General features: G+C 44.0%; 1 protein-coding gene across 2 annotated transcripts; it reads right to left on the bottom strand.

Annotated features, from left to right (window-relative positions):
- Nucleotides 1-11,196: 11,196 nt before the first annotated feature.
- Nucleotides 11,197-14,304, bottom strand: LOC102719176 (probable purine permease 11). Of its 2 annotated transcripts, none has more exons than XM_006647644.3 (2): nucleotides 14,114-14,304; nucleotides 11,197-12,445 (listed from the first exon to the last, which is right to left on the bottom strand). In XM_006647644.3, exons 1-2 carry the CDS (start codon nucleotides 14,184-14,186, stop codon nucleotides 11,358-11,360), a joined length of 1,161 nt encoding a protein of 386 aa, XP_006647707.1. In that variant the 5' UTR covers nucleotides 14,187-14,304; the 3' UTR covers nucleotides 11,197-11,357. The 2 variants fall into 2 exon arrangements, 1 of the variants encoding a protein (XP_006647707.1); XR_001549511.1 differs by lacking the exon at nucleotides 11,197-12,445 and adding an exon at nucleotides 13,612-13,951 and having other exon boundaries at nucleotides 14,114-14,203.
- Nucleotides 14,305-17,121: the final 2,817 nt, after the last annotated feature.

Here is a 17,121-nt window from a genome sequence, read left to right as displayed (position 1 = left end):
AATCAGGTAGGCTAGTACCCTACTTCACTAAGCAAAGATATTCTTGGGAAGATGTGGCTCACTCTTGTTAAGCTCATCTGCTACTCTTTCTATCAGCTAACTTGTTAATTAAAGAGAAGGTTGGACTTTTTCACTTGCTTTGTGATAATATTTTTCTCTACCTCTGTTTGAAATAGCACCGGATATATATTAGTGTTATCCAAATGAGCCGGTAAAAGAATTCAGAAATTTTTGAATGCTACTGATCTAACGTGAGCTTTGCATCATCATTGAAATTAGCTGCAGGCAGAGTTTTGATTCGGCTTCGGCATCTTGGTTTCAACATATTTCAGTTATCTATCTGTTAGGGAAATTGAGGTATAACCGAGAAACAGATTTAACGTGAAAATCCTTACGGGAAAAAACCACGGGCGCCAACCGACAATAACCACTATGAGGTGATGATTACAATAGTAAAGAAATATACCGGGCCGTCGCGCCCTTCCCGTGCAGCTTACAAGGAATATATATAAGGGAAAATCAAGGAGTCCTAATAGGAAAATGTTGACACTTGTTAGGGAAATAGACGTATAACCAAGAAGCAGATTTAACGTGAAAACCCTTACGGGAAAAAACCACGGACGCCAACCGGCAATATCCACTATGAGGTGATGATTACAATAGTAGGAAAATACACCGGGCCGTCGCACCCTTCCCGTGCAGCTTACAAGGGATATATATAAGGAGAAATCAAGGAGTCCTAATAGGAAAAGGCTGACAAAATCCTATTAGAAAACTAATCCTACTCCTAATCTAAGTAGGAAACGGTTAGGAGAAAACTAGTAGGAAACTAGTAATATAATCCAAATATATTACAGATAATAATTTGGATCAAATTTCCCTAAAAAGTAATTTGCAAATCAAAAATATGATAGGTTGAACAGAGAAAAAACTTCCTGATATGTTGGTGTGTGGATGAAGTGGCAAATCTCCAAGAAACTTGAAGCCAGGGCAGGAGAAAAAAAATCCAGCGATGCTACTTGTTGCTGTATATTTTATTTGCTGCTCCTTGCCTTTGCTGTGGTGTGCATGCGTGCAGGACAGGGAGTGGACGAGCGTGAGGGTGCCCAGACAGAACAGATGCATGCAATCTGTATCGCCACTCATGTTGAGGATGAACGCTGCCGCCGGCCGTAGACACTCGACGAAGAACGCTGCAAACCGAGTAGATCGGATCTTGGCTCTGATACCACTTGTTAGGGAAATTGGTCATGTGCTCGTAGCAGTTCTTCTGAAATCACACGATCAAAACAAGAGCATTGAATAATACTTCAAAACTCGCCATAGGATCAAATCCTAAAGTTGTTGGTATAAAGTAGGGGAATCCAACAGAATATCGAAACGAAGTATTGAAATCTCCTAATAAATTTATCAGTGCTATTCCATCTGTTCTTCGGCCGTCGGCACTTTTATCCAACGGGCGCAGATTGTCCCGTTCATTGTAGTGCGTTTCAGCCGGCCGCGTTGTCGTCATGCATCTCCTGTCACGGCACAGCAGCAGCGATCGTCGCTTTTCCTCGAGGACGGCCACCAGCCGTAGTACCAAGGCAGCCATGCCCGTCTGTCCCTGCATCGGCTGCACACATCAGCCAAGCAGGAACAGTGTGTTGCACGCGCAGCAGGACACTGCAGCAACAAGCAGCATCGTTGGTTTTTATCCTGCTGCACCAAGGTGTGGATTGCATGTGCTTGTGCCCTGATTTTCATCTGGCCAGAAGATTTTCTTTTTTCGTTGAACCTATCATATTTTGATCTGTAATTTTTTTCGAACGTGTCTACCAAAAATAGACATTGAGAAGTTTGATGGCAAGATCAGTTTCAGTATATGATAGGTTCTGATGAGAATTTGTAATCCGCCGTCGCTGGCCGGTTCGTCAGACCAGATCGATTTCTGACGTCAACATTAGCGCCCTTCAATCTACTGACTTTTCTTCTACAAGCTGGTGTTTGGAAGGGAAAAATAATTCATCGAGAAGATTTTCGTTCCCGTTTATCACTTTGATCAAATTTATCAGGAGATTTCAATACTTCGTTTCGCTATTCTGTTGGGTTCCCCTAATTTATACCAACAACTTTAAGATTTGATCCTACGATGAGTTTTGAAGTATTATTCAATGCTCTTGTTTTGATCGTGTGATTTCAGAGAAATTGTTATGAGTAGATGACCAATTTCCCTAACACTATCGGACTCTATGTTCTAGGAATACTAATAATGATGATGTCCCAATCATGTGGATTGGTGTTAGAGACAAAAGAGTCGTGCCACTGGGCAGTTACCAAGTCAACCCTCTTTGTGCAAGCAATATGTAAAAGTCAACCCGCATATGTCTTCCCCACAAGTGCACGGTGAAGTACAATGTAAAATACTAGCTAGTACTAAATACTCTTCCAAGTGACGCTCCACCCATCGTTTTCTTTTTCTTTTTCTAATTAAGCATCGCTTCTAAAGATCGTGTTTTCCCATTCATCCTCTTGCTAGTTGTGATCCAAATTGAAGAGACTCCAAAGCCAAGACTAGCAATGGTGAGAGAGAGAGAGAGAGAGAGAGGAGTTACTACTAGAGCGTTGTATAGCAAGCATACTTTCTCCAGCTAAGACATCACCAAAAGCAAATGTGTAAGTTGGAAACCAGCAAGTGTGCAATCATGGTTTGCATTTCGGCACTGGCCCAGGACGCTGCCGTCTGCTACCTGCCTAAATGCCTAATCCTCGCGAGAGGCGTCGTTAGCCCAGGTCAGCTGCAGTGCGGTGCGGTGGATGCGAACGGCGACGACGCGCGCGATGGTGGCACACGCACCGGCGTCTGGTGGGCGAGCGCGTGATGATGAGCCGAGCACTCGGCGCCTAGTGCGAGCGAGCGTACGCACGGTTGACCGTGCTCCAGGCCGCGCAGCCGCCGCGCCCCTAGTGCGTTACCCTCTCGTTTCGCCATCCGCTTTTCCGCACCCACTTTTCGCCTCGTTCGTCGGGGTTGGGTGGTGGTTGGATCGCGTTTTTGCGCTTGGCTGCGCCGGTGGTGGTGGTGGTGGTGGTGGCGGCGCAGGTGCAGGTGCTCGTGGTGGCCCGTGGCCGGGCTCGTGTTGCTGCCGTGGTGAGCCTTGTCGGCCGGGGCACACCTCACCTGGTCTGGTCGATCGAACTCCGGTCCCGGTGGCTGTTGGCTGCTGCTGCCCGCCCCTTTTTGATCTGCTTTGCGGCGAAGGATGGACTTGCCCCCCTGTGGCTGTGGCTGCTGGTCGAGTGCTTCGTCGCAACGTGCAACAAACTTCAGGTCCCGAGCATGTGATTACGCGATCGATTGATTGACGGAACAGGTGTTTGTTGGGAGCTAGGGAAAATCGTACGACATCAGGCAACTCTCCTTTTAATGGCTCGATCGTTGCTCTCCTGGAAAATGAAAAACACGATTTGCTCTTCCGCTGTATTTCTGAACTCCTACTCGGGATGGTTTTTATCTGCGACCGAAATTAGGAAGTCCCAGCATGTCACAATGGCAGCCTCGTGGACTAACTTTTTGTGCTGCAGCTCATCTAAAGTCTAGCGTAAAAGGTTGGTTGGTTGCATGCACGGTACGGCTAAGTATCTCCAACAGGTCTATAAAATATTCCTATAACCGAATTTTAGGAATTTGTCCTAAAATCATATCTCCAATAGATTTGTCTAACATTAGTTTTTCCGTATCCTAAATTTGGAGCAAACGTACATGATAAATTCAGTTTTAGTCTTTTTTTATAAGTGGTAATTTTTAGACCTAATGTTTTTGTTCGATTGAGCCAATATATAGCTCTACATAGTTAATTAGTTAAATATTAGTGTTTCCTAGAAGATGTTCGTGAGCCACCTCCTTCTATCTTTTGTATTTTTGTATGTTTTCTAAAGTGCTAAATTATGTTTTTTATAAAAATTAATATATTAAACTAAAATTTTGAATTTTATAGTAGTTTATTATATCGTTAATAGCTATCTAAAAATCCAAAGAATCGTCAATTCGTCGTCTTCATCTTTACCAATGAAATAGTGATCCAGCATTTCGTGAGGCTGATTGAAGCTTCCGTGCAGGAGCAGAATCTTCTAGCATTCTGATGTATTTGGGCTGCAGGACAGATGCGCCGATGGTCGCCATTCCACCAACCTCCTCGAGGATAAATGCGTGTCTGGTTACAGTTGATAGGTTGATGTACGTACGAACGCAATAGATGAGCAAAGTATTTTAAGCACATGCCTATCTAATTGATGCGTTCACAATAAAACAACCCCTTAAATGAAGAACTGTATTAGGACCATCCATGACAAGTATCACACAAATGGAGTTGCGCTTAACCTTCTCGCTGACGCGCCAGCTCATGCCGATGACCCAAGCATGATATGCAAAACCGGCTGTTTGACAGTATTTACGTCATAGATCCTTCATTTTCGGTTGCAGCAGCCCAGCTTGTTTCTCTGTTTCTGCAAACTCTGCACTTCAAAACGGACATTCTGCAACTCTTCTTAGTCAGGGTTCAGGAAAGCTTGGGATCAGTGCTCTTTTCTCTATGAGCCGTGCAAACTCACCAGTGAATACAAGTTTCATGGTTAGCTCCTTTAGAAGTCAGTTATAAACATATTTTAACGAGATAAGAAAAGAGAGAGAAAAGTAATGAGCTACAGATTTGTAGCCAGTGGCAGCATGATGTTAGGTATCGCTAGGTGATGATGAAGAACAGCAAGAATACATAATTTGGGAGGAGTAAAACTGGCTTAAGATAGATGAATGTTTGGCTGATTACAAGTCTTCTTAACCCCATCAGGGTGAGCCGCCGCCGCCGATCGTCACCAAGCCAAAAGCCAGCCTCTCTCCTATTCGTTCTAGCTTATATATATATGCAGCCGCCAGCTCAACTGTACATGCTCTGGGTGACGAGTACATGTGTGACAGTTGGCACGCAGGCCTTGAGACAGAAACTACACAGCCCAATCCGGCCCACGAACACAAGAGTTGATCATGCGTAGTCGAGTCGATCGCCTCTTGTCGCCCGCCTTCTCCTGTAGCTCGTCACCGGCAACGTCTGTGCTTGTCGTGTCAATGACAGTCCCCTCCCCTTGAAATTTGGCTTGCCCCCAAGCCAAGGCTCCAGGAAAGCGTCGACGTAGGTTGGGTTCATCCTCCTAGGTAGCATCCTCGGCAACAGAATCAGACCACTGAATCAGAAGTTGAGGGCAAGTGTGGTTACCTTTCCTGATAAGGCGAGAATCCAGCACGTGAAGAGGATAGCGGAGGTGAATATCGCCTGACGGAAGTTTGGGATGGAGGACAGGTGAAGGGTGCTTGAGGCCTCTCAGCTGGGACACATGAATAACTAGGTGAATGAGGCAGTCCGAAGGTAAATCGAGCTTGTAAGCAACCGAACCCACTCTGGCAATGATTTGGTAGGGGCCAAAATACTTGAAGGCAAGTTTGTGATTAGCTCGATTAGCCATGAAAGATTGAACATACGGTTGGATTTTTAAATAGACCCAGTCGCCCACCGCAAATTCCCTGAAACTTCTCTTCTTGTCAGCAAAATGTTTCATTTGTTGTTGAGCCCGGTGAAGATGCTGCTGGACCAACTGTTGCATTAGTTTGCGATCACTCAACCAGGCATTCAAATCTAGTACTGTGCAGTCGTTAAGAGTGATACCAAAATGGTTTGGAGGATGGCCATACAGTACTTCGAATGGTGACTTCTGCAACGCCGAATGATAGCAACAATTGTACCAGAATTCTGCTAAATGTAACCAATCTGACCATTTGGTTGGGGAAGCATGGACAAAACAACGAAGGTAAATCTCCAGGCACTAATTAACACGCTCAGTTTGACCGTCCAACTGGGGGTGATAAGCCGAACTGAGGTGCAAAGAAGTACCAGCGAGAGAAAAAAGTTGGTCCCACAAATTGCTAGTGAAAATTTTATCACGATCGGAGATGATGGTGATGGGTAGTCCGTGGAGTTTGTAGACATGAGACATGAATACCTTAGCCACATCTAGAGCCGTGAAGGAATGGGCCAAGGGCAGAAAGTGTGCATACTTAGAAAACTTGTCAACAACCACCAGGATGCAATCAAACTTGTGAGAGCGGGGCAATCCTTCAATAAAATCAAGAGAAATTACCTGCCAAGCTCCTTGGGGTACAGGCAATGGCTGCAGTAGGCCAGGATATTTTGATCTGTCAGGTTTAGCTTGTAAGCAAGTTTGGCATTGTTGTAGTTGAAGTTTGATCATCTTTTTCATGTGTGGCCAAGCAAATAGTTGTTTAATTCACCTGTAAGTAACTGGGAATCCTGAATGTCCTCCAACTGGGCTAGCATGCAACTCAGTGATGATTTTAGTTTGTAATTCGGTATTTTGACCAATCCATTTTCTGCCTTTAAATTTGATGATACCATTATGTAGAGAATACCCAGATTGAGCATGGGGATTAACAGCCAGTGAAGCCAATAACTGCATGCTAGCAGAGTCTTTTTCATAACCAGAGATAATTTCTTGCAACCACACAGGTGTGCAGGTAGAGAGAGCATGAATCTCCTGAAATTGTCTGGATAAGGCATCAGCAGCAGCATTAGTACTATCCTTTCTGTAGCATATCTTGTAATCCAGACCAAGCAGTTTGGTAAATGCCTTGTGCTGCCAGACAGTGTGCAACTTCTGATCACTGAGATGCTTTAAACTATGGTGGTCAGTGAGAATAGTGAATGAACCAATCTGGAGGTATGACCTCCAGTGATCGACAACCAAGAGGACAGCCATACACTCTTTCTCATAAGTTGATAAGTCGATAAATTTTGGACTGAGAGCCTAACTGACATAAGCAATGGGGTGACCATCTTGAGAAAGAATTGCCCTATGCCCGATTCACTGGCGTCTGTTTCCACCACAAAAGATTTCTGAAAATCAGGTAGGGCTAGAACAGGTGCAGCGGCTAATGCTTGTTTTAGCTGTTCAAAGGCTGAATTTACTTCAGGTGACCATTTGAAGGGCACATCCTTTCTGAGCAATTGGGTTAAAGGTTTGCTAATGATGCCATAGTTCTTTACAAATTTTCTGTAGTAACCTGTGAGACCCAGGAATCCTCTTAGCTTCTTAACATTGTGTGGAGTCTGCCAATTCAACACATCCTGAACCTTAGAAGGTTCAGTAGAGACACCTGCAGCCCCAATGACATGCCCTAAATAAGAAAGTTGCTTTTGAGCAAAAGAACAATTACTGAGTTTAACATTCCATTGGCCTTCTCTCAGGAGCTGGAAAACTTGTTGAACATGATTTATGTGAGAATCCAAGTCAGGGCTATAAATGAGGATGTCATCAAAAAAGACCAACACAAATTTTCTTAGTATTGGATGCCATGTGTCATTCATGGCAACAAGGAAAGTGGCTGGAGCACCTGTGAGGCCAGAGGACATGACCCTGTACTCATAGTGTCCAGAGTGAGTCTGAAATGCAGTTTTGTGCTCCTCTCCTGGTGCCATTCTAATTTGATGGTAACGAGCTCTTAGATCCAACTTTGTGAACCACTATGAACCAGACAGTTCATCTAATAATTCATCAATTATGGGTACAAGGTATTTACTTTTGATAGTCTGCTCATTGAGTTTCCTGTAATCGATCACTAACCGCCATGTGCCATCTTTCTTTTTTACCAAAATGGCTGGAGAAGAGAAAGGGTTGTGACTGGGTTGTATGACTCCAGAGTGAAGCATTTCAGCAATTTGTTTCTCAATTTCATCTTTGAGGGCTGGGTTGTGTCTGTAAGGCCTCAAATTAACATGCTTACTGCCAGGAATCAAACGGATGGTATGGTCACAAGATCTTTTAGGAGGTAACCCAGTTGGCTCAGCAAAAATGTCAGAGTACTGATCCAGCAATTTATGAATTTCAGGGAGCCTTTCTTCAGAAACTGTAGGCTGTTGCACTTGAACTTGTACCAAATGGAGTAGGGAACCTTGACTTAACATGCCTCGGACTTGTTCACTGCTAACAGTGGCACACGAAGAGAGGTTAGCTGTAATGCCCTGCAACTTGACCAACTTGTTTTGATGACTGAATTCCAGCCATTTTTCATTCCATTCAACCTTCATGGGGCTAAGTTGCTGCAACCAGTCCATACCCAGATGATATCATAGCTACCCAATGGAAGTAATCTGAAATCACAAGAAAAACACTGATTCTGTATGTTCCATTGGTAGTTGAAGACAGCTTCATTACAACTTAATATACTGCCATCAGCCACCTTGACAGATATTGGATTACTCAACTTTCGGACTCGTAATTTGGTTCCCAGGTCCTGATTGATGAAAGAATGAGTACTACCAGAGTCTACCAACATCAATACTTCCTGACCTTGTAGCCAACCCCTGAGCCAAATGGATTTGTTGGATTTCGTTCCCCACAGATCTTGCTGAGAGATAGCCATTAGATTACTGTTGTCAGTAATGTCATTTTCTTCAGCTTGATTCTCACTGACTGAATGTTCATGGTCTGATTCACCTTGCATGATTTCCATCAATTCCTGCACCACATGAAGCTGTACGGATGGTGCACACTTGTGGTCTTGCCCCCATCTCTCTCCACATACAAAACATAGGCCCTTAGCCCTGCGGTATGCCTTGAGAGCAGCCAACTTATCTTCCTTGGTCCTGCTGTTTTCACTGCTAATTTGACTGGAGATCTAGCCTGAGAAGGGGTATAAATATTGGGTAAATTGCAGTTTACTCTGGAGTTGGATGGCTGATCATATCTTTTTTTCCCACTGGACTTGATTTCATCTACAGCCTCCTCATACAGCATGGCCAGGGAACAAGCGGAATCGATATCTGGCGGTTTCTGGATCATGACTACAATCCTGATATCATCCTTTAATCCATCCACAAACCTTGTCACAAAATACCTTGGTTCAGCTGGCTTTGGATAAGACAACAATTGCTGCATGATGTTGTCAAATCTTTCTACGTAGTCGACTACAGTAGTAGTCTGGTGTACATGATAGAGCAACCTAATTAGAGTTTGTTCCTGATCCTTCAAAAACCTTGACTCCACCCGATCACAGAATTCCAGCCAAGAAATACCAATCATTCTAGCACGCATAGACAGTAACCAAAAAGTTGTAGCTCCCACAAAATTAAGTGTGGCCACTTTCACCCAGTGATGGGGGTGCACCCCATACACATCAAAGTAGGATTCACAGTTATCCTTCCATAACTGTGCATTTTCTCCATCAAATTGAGGACAAGTCATAGGAGGCACGTTGGCACTAAGATTTGGTGAATGAGATGACGGACTCCGATCATGGAAAGTAGAACCAAACTCAGGAACACTTGAGAATTGGGGCTTACCAGTAGGAGGTGGAGTTTCATAGCCATGGGGCGATCTGGAGTACTCGTGAGCCAACTTCTGCAGATTTTCAACTTTGGTTTGCAACCCTTCCACTGTGGTGCTCAGGCCCTCAACTCTCTTCTCAATCTCGGGTAACCTCGTCTCCACCGCCTTCTTGATCGCTTGGATCACAGCATGATTCTTCAAATCCGATTCCGCCCGACGCTGCTCGGCCTCGTCGACCTTCTTGAGTAGCAGATCGAGCTTGTCGCCTTGCTCCATGATCTTCAACGCTTGCTTCGTCAGATAACGTGGTTTCTCCAGATTGGCTATCCGCACCACACTCCGAATCAGGCCAACCCGGTCCGGGGAGTCGAAACTTTTGTGGATTTCAGTCGATTTCGCAGCTGAATTCCCACCCTTTCCGGTAATTCTACAGCCCGATCAAGAAATTTGGTGGTGTTGAGGATGGCTCTGATACCAGTTTTGTTAGGTATCGCTAGGTGATGACGAAGAACAGCAAGAACACATAATTTGGGAGGAGTAAACTGGCTTAAGATAGATGAATGTTTGGCTGATTACAAGTCTTCTCAACCCCAGCAGGATGAGCCGCCGCCGCCGATCGCCACCAAGCCAAAACCCAGCCTCTCTCCTCTTCGTTCTAGCTTATATATATGCAGCCGCCAGCTCAGCTGTACATGCTCTAGGTCATGAGTACATGTGTGACAGTTGGCACGCAGGCCTTGAGACAGAAACTACGCAGCCCAATCCGGCCCACGAACACGAGAGTTGATCCTGCGTAGTCAAGTCGATCGCCTCTTGTCGCCCGCCTTCTCCTGTAGCTCGTCATCGGCAACGCCTGTGCTTGTCGTGTCACTGACACATGACTCCAAGACATAATATGCGTATGATAGGTATGACAGAGTAGTATATGTTTTCTAGGTAGTTATTGTATGAATTAGCTATTAGATTGACTATAGATGGATTGAAGCTATAAACTTGCTCTTACACGGACATATTCATCAGAAATTCAGAATTTTCTGTACCAATTGCGTGGAAAATGCGAGCCGCTTGGGCCTGCTACTATGTGGGCCGTGCAGGAGCACAGTAAAGCCCAAAGGTGAGCGCCCTTGCTGGGCCTTGCGGAAATCTCTGCCTGGCTGGGTGGGCTCTGTGTGGTCGCGCGTGCCACAAAGAGTATTCGGCCCATTTATCGCCCACTACTACTGCCGTACAATACTTCGGCACGCTTGTGGTCATCCCCTTCCGGGTTTGCTCGTTTCACGAATCAAAGATCAGCGGAGAATATCTGAGGAAAAATAAATCAAGGAGATGGTGGGAAGGGTTGTGATTTTGTGAACCACCTTGAGTAATTCTGTGACTTGTGGACGACAGAAGAGGGAGGAACAAAAATGAGAAAAAAATGACGTTGTATTGAGAGCTAGTTCCTGGTGGTATATACTGCTTTCGCTGCCGATGGCGGTTTCCGGCTGCTTGTTATGACATTGCTCTCACCTGCGCAATTTCAGTTCTCGTTTTTTTTTTCTGTTTTTATGTGAGCAGGCCGGAGCTATCAGCAGTTCGAGCGTTGCCGTCCCATTTTGTAACCATCCAATCTGTCTGAAGCTACATTGTGAATGATAAAAGTAGAGAGATGTTTGACATACACAATTACACATAGACGTCAAAGCAATACTGAAACTTATAGTAAATATCTTAACCTCCACCTACGCTACTGTATACACTGCATACAGACTAAATGAACCAACCCAGTAGTGGCACAATATCAACTTATCAAGCGTGGCAAGAATCTTCACAGGACAAGGAAAATTGGGATTGCCATAAACTTTATTTTCTTCCATGACACATCCTTACATCAGAGTAGGCAATACAATATATGCAAAAATGAAATTTCTTTGATGGACTTCCTAATAACTACAGTACCTTACTCGGAACCATTAAGTATGGCAGGTTTGACACCATTGTGATGGTTAAGAAGTTTCCACTAAACTGACTGAAGTCTTTCTAGTTTTCTTGTCATCATTGTACAATTGGTGGCCGTATGAAATAAATCCCCAAATGGCCATCAGCATAGCTATAATCTTTACTCCATCCATCTTGTCATGAAAGAAAATCACAGCAAAAGCAGGAATGATGGGCAGAGCTAGGGTGCTTATCACATTTGAAAACAATGATGACACCACGAAGATCAACCCCACCACTCCAACTGATGCTACCTGCCATGATATAGCAGTCCACAGCAGCGTCATTACATATGACAGCTTCCCAGAGTAGAATGCATGCATCTCTCCATGCAAAGTGGCCCATTCACCACTTGCAAATAACCCAACAAGACAAGCCAATGTTGCCACAAGAGCTGTATATATCTGCATGTTAAACACGACAGAGAAGGTCTCCCTCTTAATAACCTTCTCAAATGTGACTTGCATCAGGGAGAGAAGGAGAGCGTATGTAGCTGAAGCCCCGAGTGTCAATACGAAACCCAAAATGTACTTCCCATGTGAGATACTAGTAGTTCCTTGAGAATCTTGGTCAACTCCAAGGAGTGAAGCAGAAAAGGTAAGAAGGACTACAGAATTAAAAATCAGAGGGGTGAACTTTTGGGCATTGAGGAAATATGAGAAGACAGCATTGAAGGCAAGCTGACTAGCACAGATGAGCGAATACGTTGAGACAGGAAGATATAGTAGGCCATAGGAATACATCAAGTCATCTGCAGCAAGGATGAGGCCCAGTGAAACATATATCAGAGTAAGTTTGGTAACAGAAGTTTTAGGGCCAGGATTAGTAGTGGCTGTTTGAGTAGAAGGCATCTTTGAACGGAAAAGATATAGGGGAACAAACAAAACCGGAAAGCCAGCAGTTTGGATGAATGTGGACATCCACTTGCTATTCCCGCCTTGATTGTAGTAGAACCTCCCAAGAAGTGTAGCTGCTGTCTGACCGGCAATAAGGAAGAATATATTAACTCCTACCATCAACCGCCAATGCCAATTCTTGACAGGAGAGTTCTGTCTAGGTAGTTCAAGAGTTGAGCAAGTTTCAGCTTTGGGTGAACCTGCAAGTTACAGTCGATATGCAGTATCAACAGGATAGCCCAAACTTAATGTAAGCATATTCATGGCCAACTAAAACTTTCTTTTTCTTTTCGAAATAGGACCTCAGTACCCCCACAGTTCCCATAATGAAGTGAAAGCTTCTTTTATCCTTCTTGGAACAATGGGATATAAACCCAATGCTCCACATTTATTTTAAGAAAGTCGGACAACACAGGACTATGGCTACATCCTTTGTGTTGTCAATTGGAGAAGCTAGGGTACTTGGGGATTATCCAGCAGAATTTGTTGGAGCTAGATAATTGAAGTAGAGTAATATTTGATATAGAACTCTTATTTTCTCTTATATTCCAGATAAAAACAGAATTAGATTTCATATACAACTATTATCTTATGTTTGTATAGTAACAATTGTACTTTATATAGTAGAGCTTTTTTACCATCTTTAAAAAATACAAGGTATCACACTTTTTAGTGTAAAAATATGATACCTTGAGATAAATTATATCTTGAGATACAAAAAATTTATACTAAAATTCTTGATACCTGAAGTTATTTTTCAAGGATGATAAAAGAGCCCTGTATAGTAACATTGATCAATCTACACCATTATATTTGGACTCGCCATTATCTAACTATTCAAATCTTTTTCTTTTTCTCCAATTAATATGGAAATTTAAAACGTCCAAAGAAAGTGTTAGATAAACCACGTCTAGGTAGAAACCATGGCATAAAATTTCTATTAAAAAATGAAAAAAATATCACACATATTAAGATGATATTAGACAACCATGCTCCTTTTTTCTTTGCCAATTGTTAATTTTACATCTTACAAACAAAGTTGAGTTTGTCCAACATTGTAGATTATCTATTTAATCATCTCTGCGTGTGTGATTTTTTTTTATATTTTTAAGAACTATAAAAAGGTTTACAAGTTGCTACGTTATTTATGGTTTTGCACGATATATTTTATGTGAAACTATGACTATCATATGAAAGAGAGTTTTTTGTAATCTTGGGGAAATCATGCACTAATATAAAAAAAATATTATTCCATTCATTCCATATTATAAGATTTTCTGGATTTACCTAAATTTATCTATATATCAACATATATGATTTTGTATATGTGTCTAGAATGACAAGCACACATATGAATTTAGACGAGATCAGAAAATATTATAATAATGAAACGGAGAGAATATATTTTTACCAATGATCTGATGCAGTGGATACTATAGCTGGTGCTATCATCAACCACTTATCCAACTCATGCAGACAAATAACAGGAGTTTGACAACTAAACGCACATGCCTACTCTGTTACTCGATGTCGCGCACTTACACTTCCTTTGAATACGGTCCTAGACAGGCTGAAAAGGACAGATGTCTATAAACAAAAACACATCTCATATCCAACAGGACACGCACGAGAGCAGGCAATTCCTCGAACACCTCGCGATCGCGGGTTTGCTTTCACGGTTTCACCCCCAACGAACAACCAAGAACCTGTAGGAAACGAACGAGATTTTCATCTGGGTTTAGTGCCCATCGTAAGACGACACTAACCAGGAGAGCTCCCCACCTTCCTCGCCACTCTCTCAACGAAAAAGAACCAAACGGAGCTAAATAGAGAGGGCGAGAGATGAACAACAGACGGGGAAGATTGACCTGCGATTTGTATCTGGACTTCTTCCCCGTCGCCACCGTCGTCGCTGATGTTTTTGCCGCCATCGCCGGCCATGCTGTCGTGGTCCCGCGTGATCCGAGGCAAGCGGAGTGGTGGAGAGACAGCTGATACGGAGATGAGAAGATGAGGCCGTGGCGCCGCACGGCGGCACGGGGGAATAAAAAGAGTAGAAAAGGAGGGCCCGTTGTCTCGTACTACAGTCGCGTGGAAGCGGAGCTGCCTCCTTTTTTTCGGCTCGCGAGTCGTGCCGACGAAGGATTGGATCGTAGGACGACCTTGCAGCCGAATTTCGTTCTGGGTGGAGCAAAACCACTGTCAGATAGTGACATTCTGGGTAGACCGCAGACCTGGAGCAGTCAATTTCGGATGAGTGGGTACCAGGCCGTGCTCCAAATATGACCAATCGGTACGCCTGGACATGTACAAGTGGGGAGGTATACATATCTATCCGTTACGTACCGGCGCGAGGTGATAACTCTACGTCGATCGCGAACGTACGTACGAAGCACCCATATTTCTGTATGGTCTTTTAGGACTGTGGTGCATGTTGGTGGCGGTGGTTTGCTTCCCGCTCTGCCCATCGAATGGAATGGGATGCCGAGAACCCAGGCGCGCGCGGACGCCGACCTGCTGAGCCATCCATATTGTCGAGATTTCGCCGATCTGCCTACCTGGCTGCATTGGATTCTCTCGGTGCCCCGACCGCACACGTTCTCTGGCCGTCGGGCGTCAACGGGGATTCTCGCTTTGGGCCTCTTCTCCCCCCAACAAGACGAGCGCAACCGCGTATTTTCGCGTGCTCGGACGATATACTAGTGGGCCCTACGTCAAAGTTTCCACATCGCTGAGTGGAATACTAGGCCTGTTTCTTGCGTGTAAATAGCAGACAGGTCCATTGGACTTAAACGTGCATGTATGGAGGACGGGCTAGCCCAACTGCCGGAAGACCAGTAAGGCGGTGTTCCGTTGCATGTCAAGTGGAAAAAGTCCACTCGCCATCCCTCAACTCTGGACCGAGTTTTAATCACCCCCTAAACCACAAAACCAACACGTCCTAATCTTCGGATGCTGGTGCAAATTGTCCCGAGGCAGTATTGAGAGTGGTAATTGCTTATGTAGAACAACGACGGACCGGCTACGATAAGGGTGCAGTGGCCATTGGACGAGGATTGAGGGGAGAGTGCGCACGGATGGAGAAGGAGGAGGCCTCGGGAGTGACAATGTTTGTGTACCCTTTTGGTGTCAACACACAGGAGGAATCTCCTACTGGAAGAAGCGGGCGTTGACCTACACATCTTTCATATTGTCCTAGTCGATGACTTGATGCCCTTTGTGTGCAAGCTCTTCGGTCAACTTCCTCCATGGGAGAGTATGAAAGGCGGGGGATTGATTTATAACCTCGTCAACATCGTTGCCACAACATTCGTTGGCTCATGTCATGGCGAGGTGATGGCGTTGAAGGACCTTGATGTTGGTGAACACACTGCTCACTCATCCCCTGAGGCCCGTCACTAAGCCTTCCTATCTTTCTTGGCCACCCCCAACAACACACTTTTTTGTTGCCTGATAGTGTGCCCGCGTTTGAGTTCCCCCTAAAGCTAGCTGAGGCAACAAATCGATCAGTTGGACCAAAGGTCGAAGAGCCTACGTTGTTTAAATCTCCTTCTGCATGGCCATTGCTAACCTCATAACTCTATTTTTTACTAGTCGGCAGAGTTATCAGCGTCACAAGCCGCTGCCATCCTCCTCACACCTTACATTCCCCTAGTCGGTGGTGCTATTAGTGTTGCGAACCGGTATTGTCGCCTCTGCATTATGCGGAGCTCATGTTGGAGCTTGGCACCACGACGACGTTGCATGTTGGTGCTTGAGCTCGAGCTAGTTGATGAGGTGGGAAGTAGATATGGGGACATCTGAAGATGGTAGAAGAGGAGGTGGATATGGAAGGAGAGTGAGGTTGAGGGAGTGGGACCGGGACCGGGACCGGGAACGCATGATACTTTTTATCTTTTTGTTTGATTGACATTTAAACTAGCATATTTGTTTTAATTTTAATTTTTCTATTTTTTGCTTTTAGTGCCACCCAAGCACCACATCACTGTCACAAAAGGACATAGGCCAAGTCAAAACGCCAAGTAAGCGTCGTTAGATAAAACTGCTTTCAGTACTATCGAGTGACCCGATTTACACCGATTTTAGAAGTTAAGGGATACTTTATAATCGATTTTGCAGTTGTATGATGCATATTAAGTTTGACTGATATTTGAGGCACATAGCAGTGGAGTAGTATATGATTAATTAATTTTTAGTTATAAAAAGATTGAAAAAAGATTGATATGATTTGTAAAACATCTTTTCTTTTTTCTAAAAACGCTATGTTTAATAGTGTTTAATAGTTCGGTAAGGATGTATGCGGAAAACTAGTGTTTGAGAGGAGAGGTTAAATAACGCGGGGGCTTAATCGTGGTGGCTGACATCCGAGTCCCACCTGAAACCCACGTGTCCATGTCATAGTTCATATCAGAGGAGCTTCTTCCCTACGCTTATGGTCCGCTGCCCCATAAATCTAACCAATGAGCTAGGCTCTGATCCGTCTAATACACTGCTGCCACCTGATTTACTTCGACGCACCCAAACAAGACGATACCGTCAATAAGAACATGAGTCGTGCAAGATCCGGAGGTTATAAAATTGGGTTAGAAATTCCAATTTCTGGAGATTGGTGAACATCAACCAGACAATCAATGACTTATTACTCTAACAAGTCCCATTAGTTTCTGATGCTGCATATCTTTCGCTTCATCAGTGAACATCTGATCGATCATCTATATATGAAGCTGATATGCTCAAATACTGAATGGCTTTTATATGGTACTAGGCGGTGATTGTTTTGAGTATTTTTTAAAAAAAACTTAAACTACATATTTACCAACGAAAAATAATTATGAATAAAAAAATTATATACATATTCATGGCAAACTAAAAGTCA

The sequence above is a fragment of the Oryza brachyantha genome, chromosome 2 (assembly GCF_000231095.2).
Source record: "Oryza brachyantha chromosome 2, ObraRS2, whole genome shotgun sequence".
NCBI lineage: Eukaryota > Viridiplantae > Streptophyta > Magnoliopsida > Poales > Poaceae > Oryza > Oryza brachyantha.
This window is presented reverse-complemented; position numbering and strand designations above follow the sequence as displayed.

What these genes read in the sequence shown, in the direction of transcription:
- LOC102719176 (XM_006647644.3), bottom strand. Translation starts at nt 14,186, where the DNA reads ATGGCCGGCGATGGCGGCAAAAACATCAGCGACGACGGTGGCGACGGG. An exon ending in AGTCCAGATACAAATCGCAG is followed by an intron (nt 12,446 to 14,113) that starts GTCAATCTTCCC and finishes TGTAACTTGCAG; the next exon opens with GTTCACCCAAAGCTGAAACT.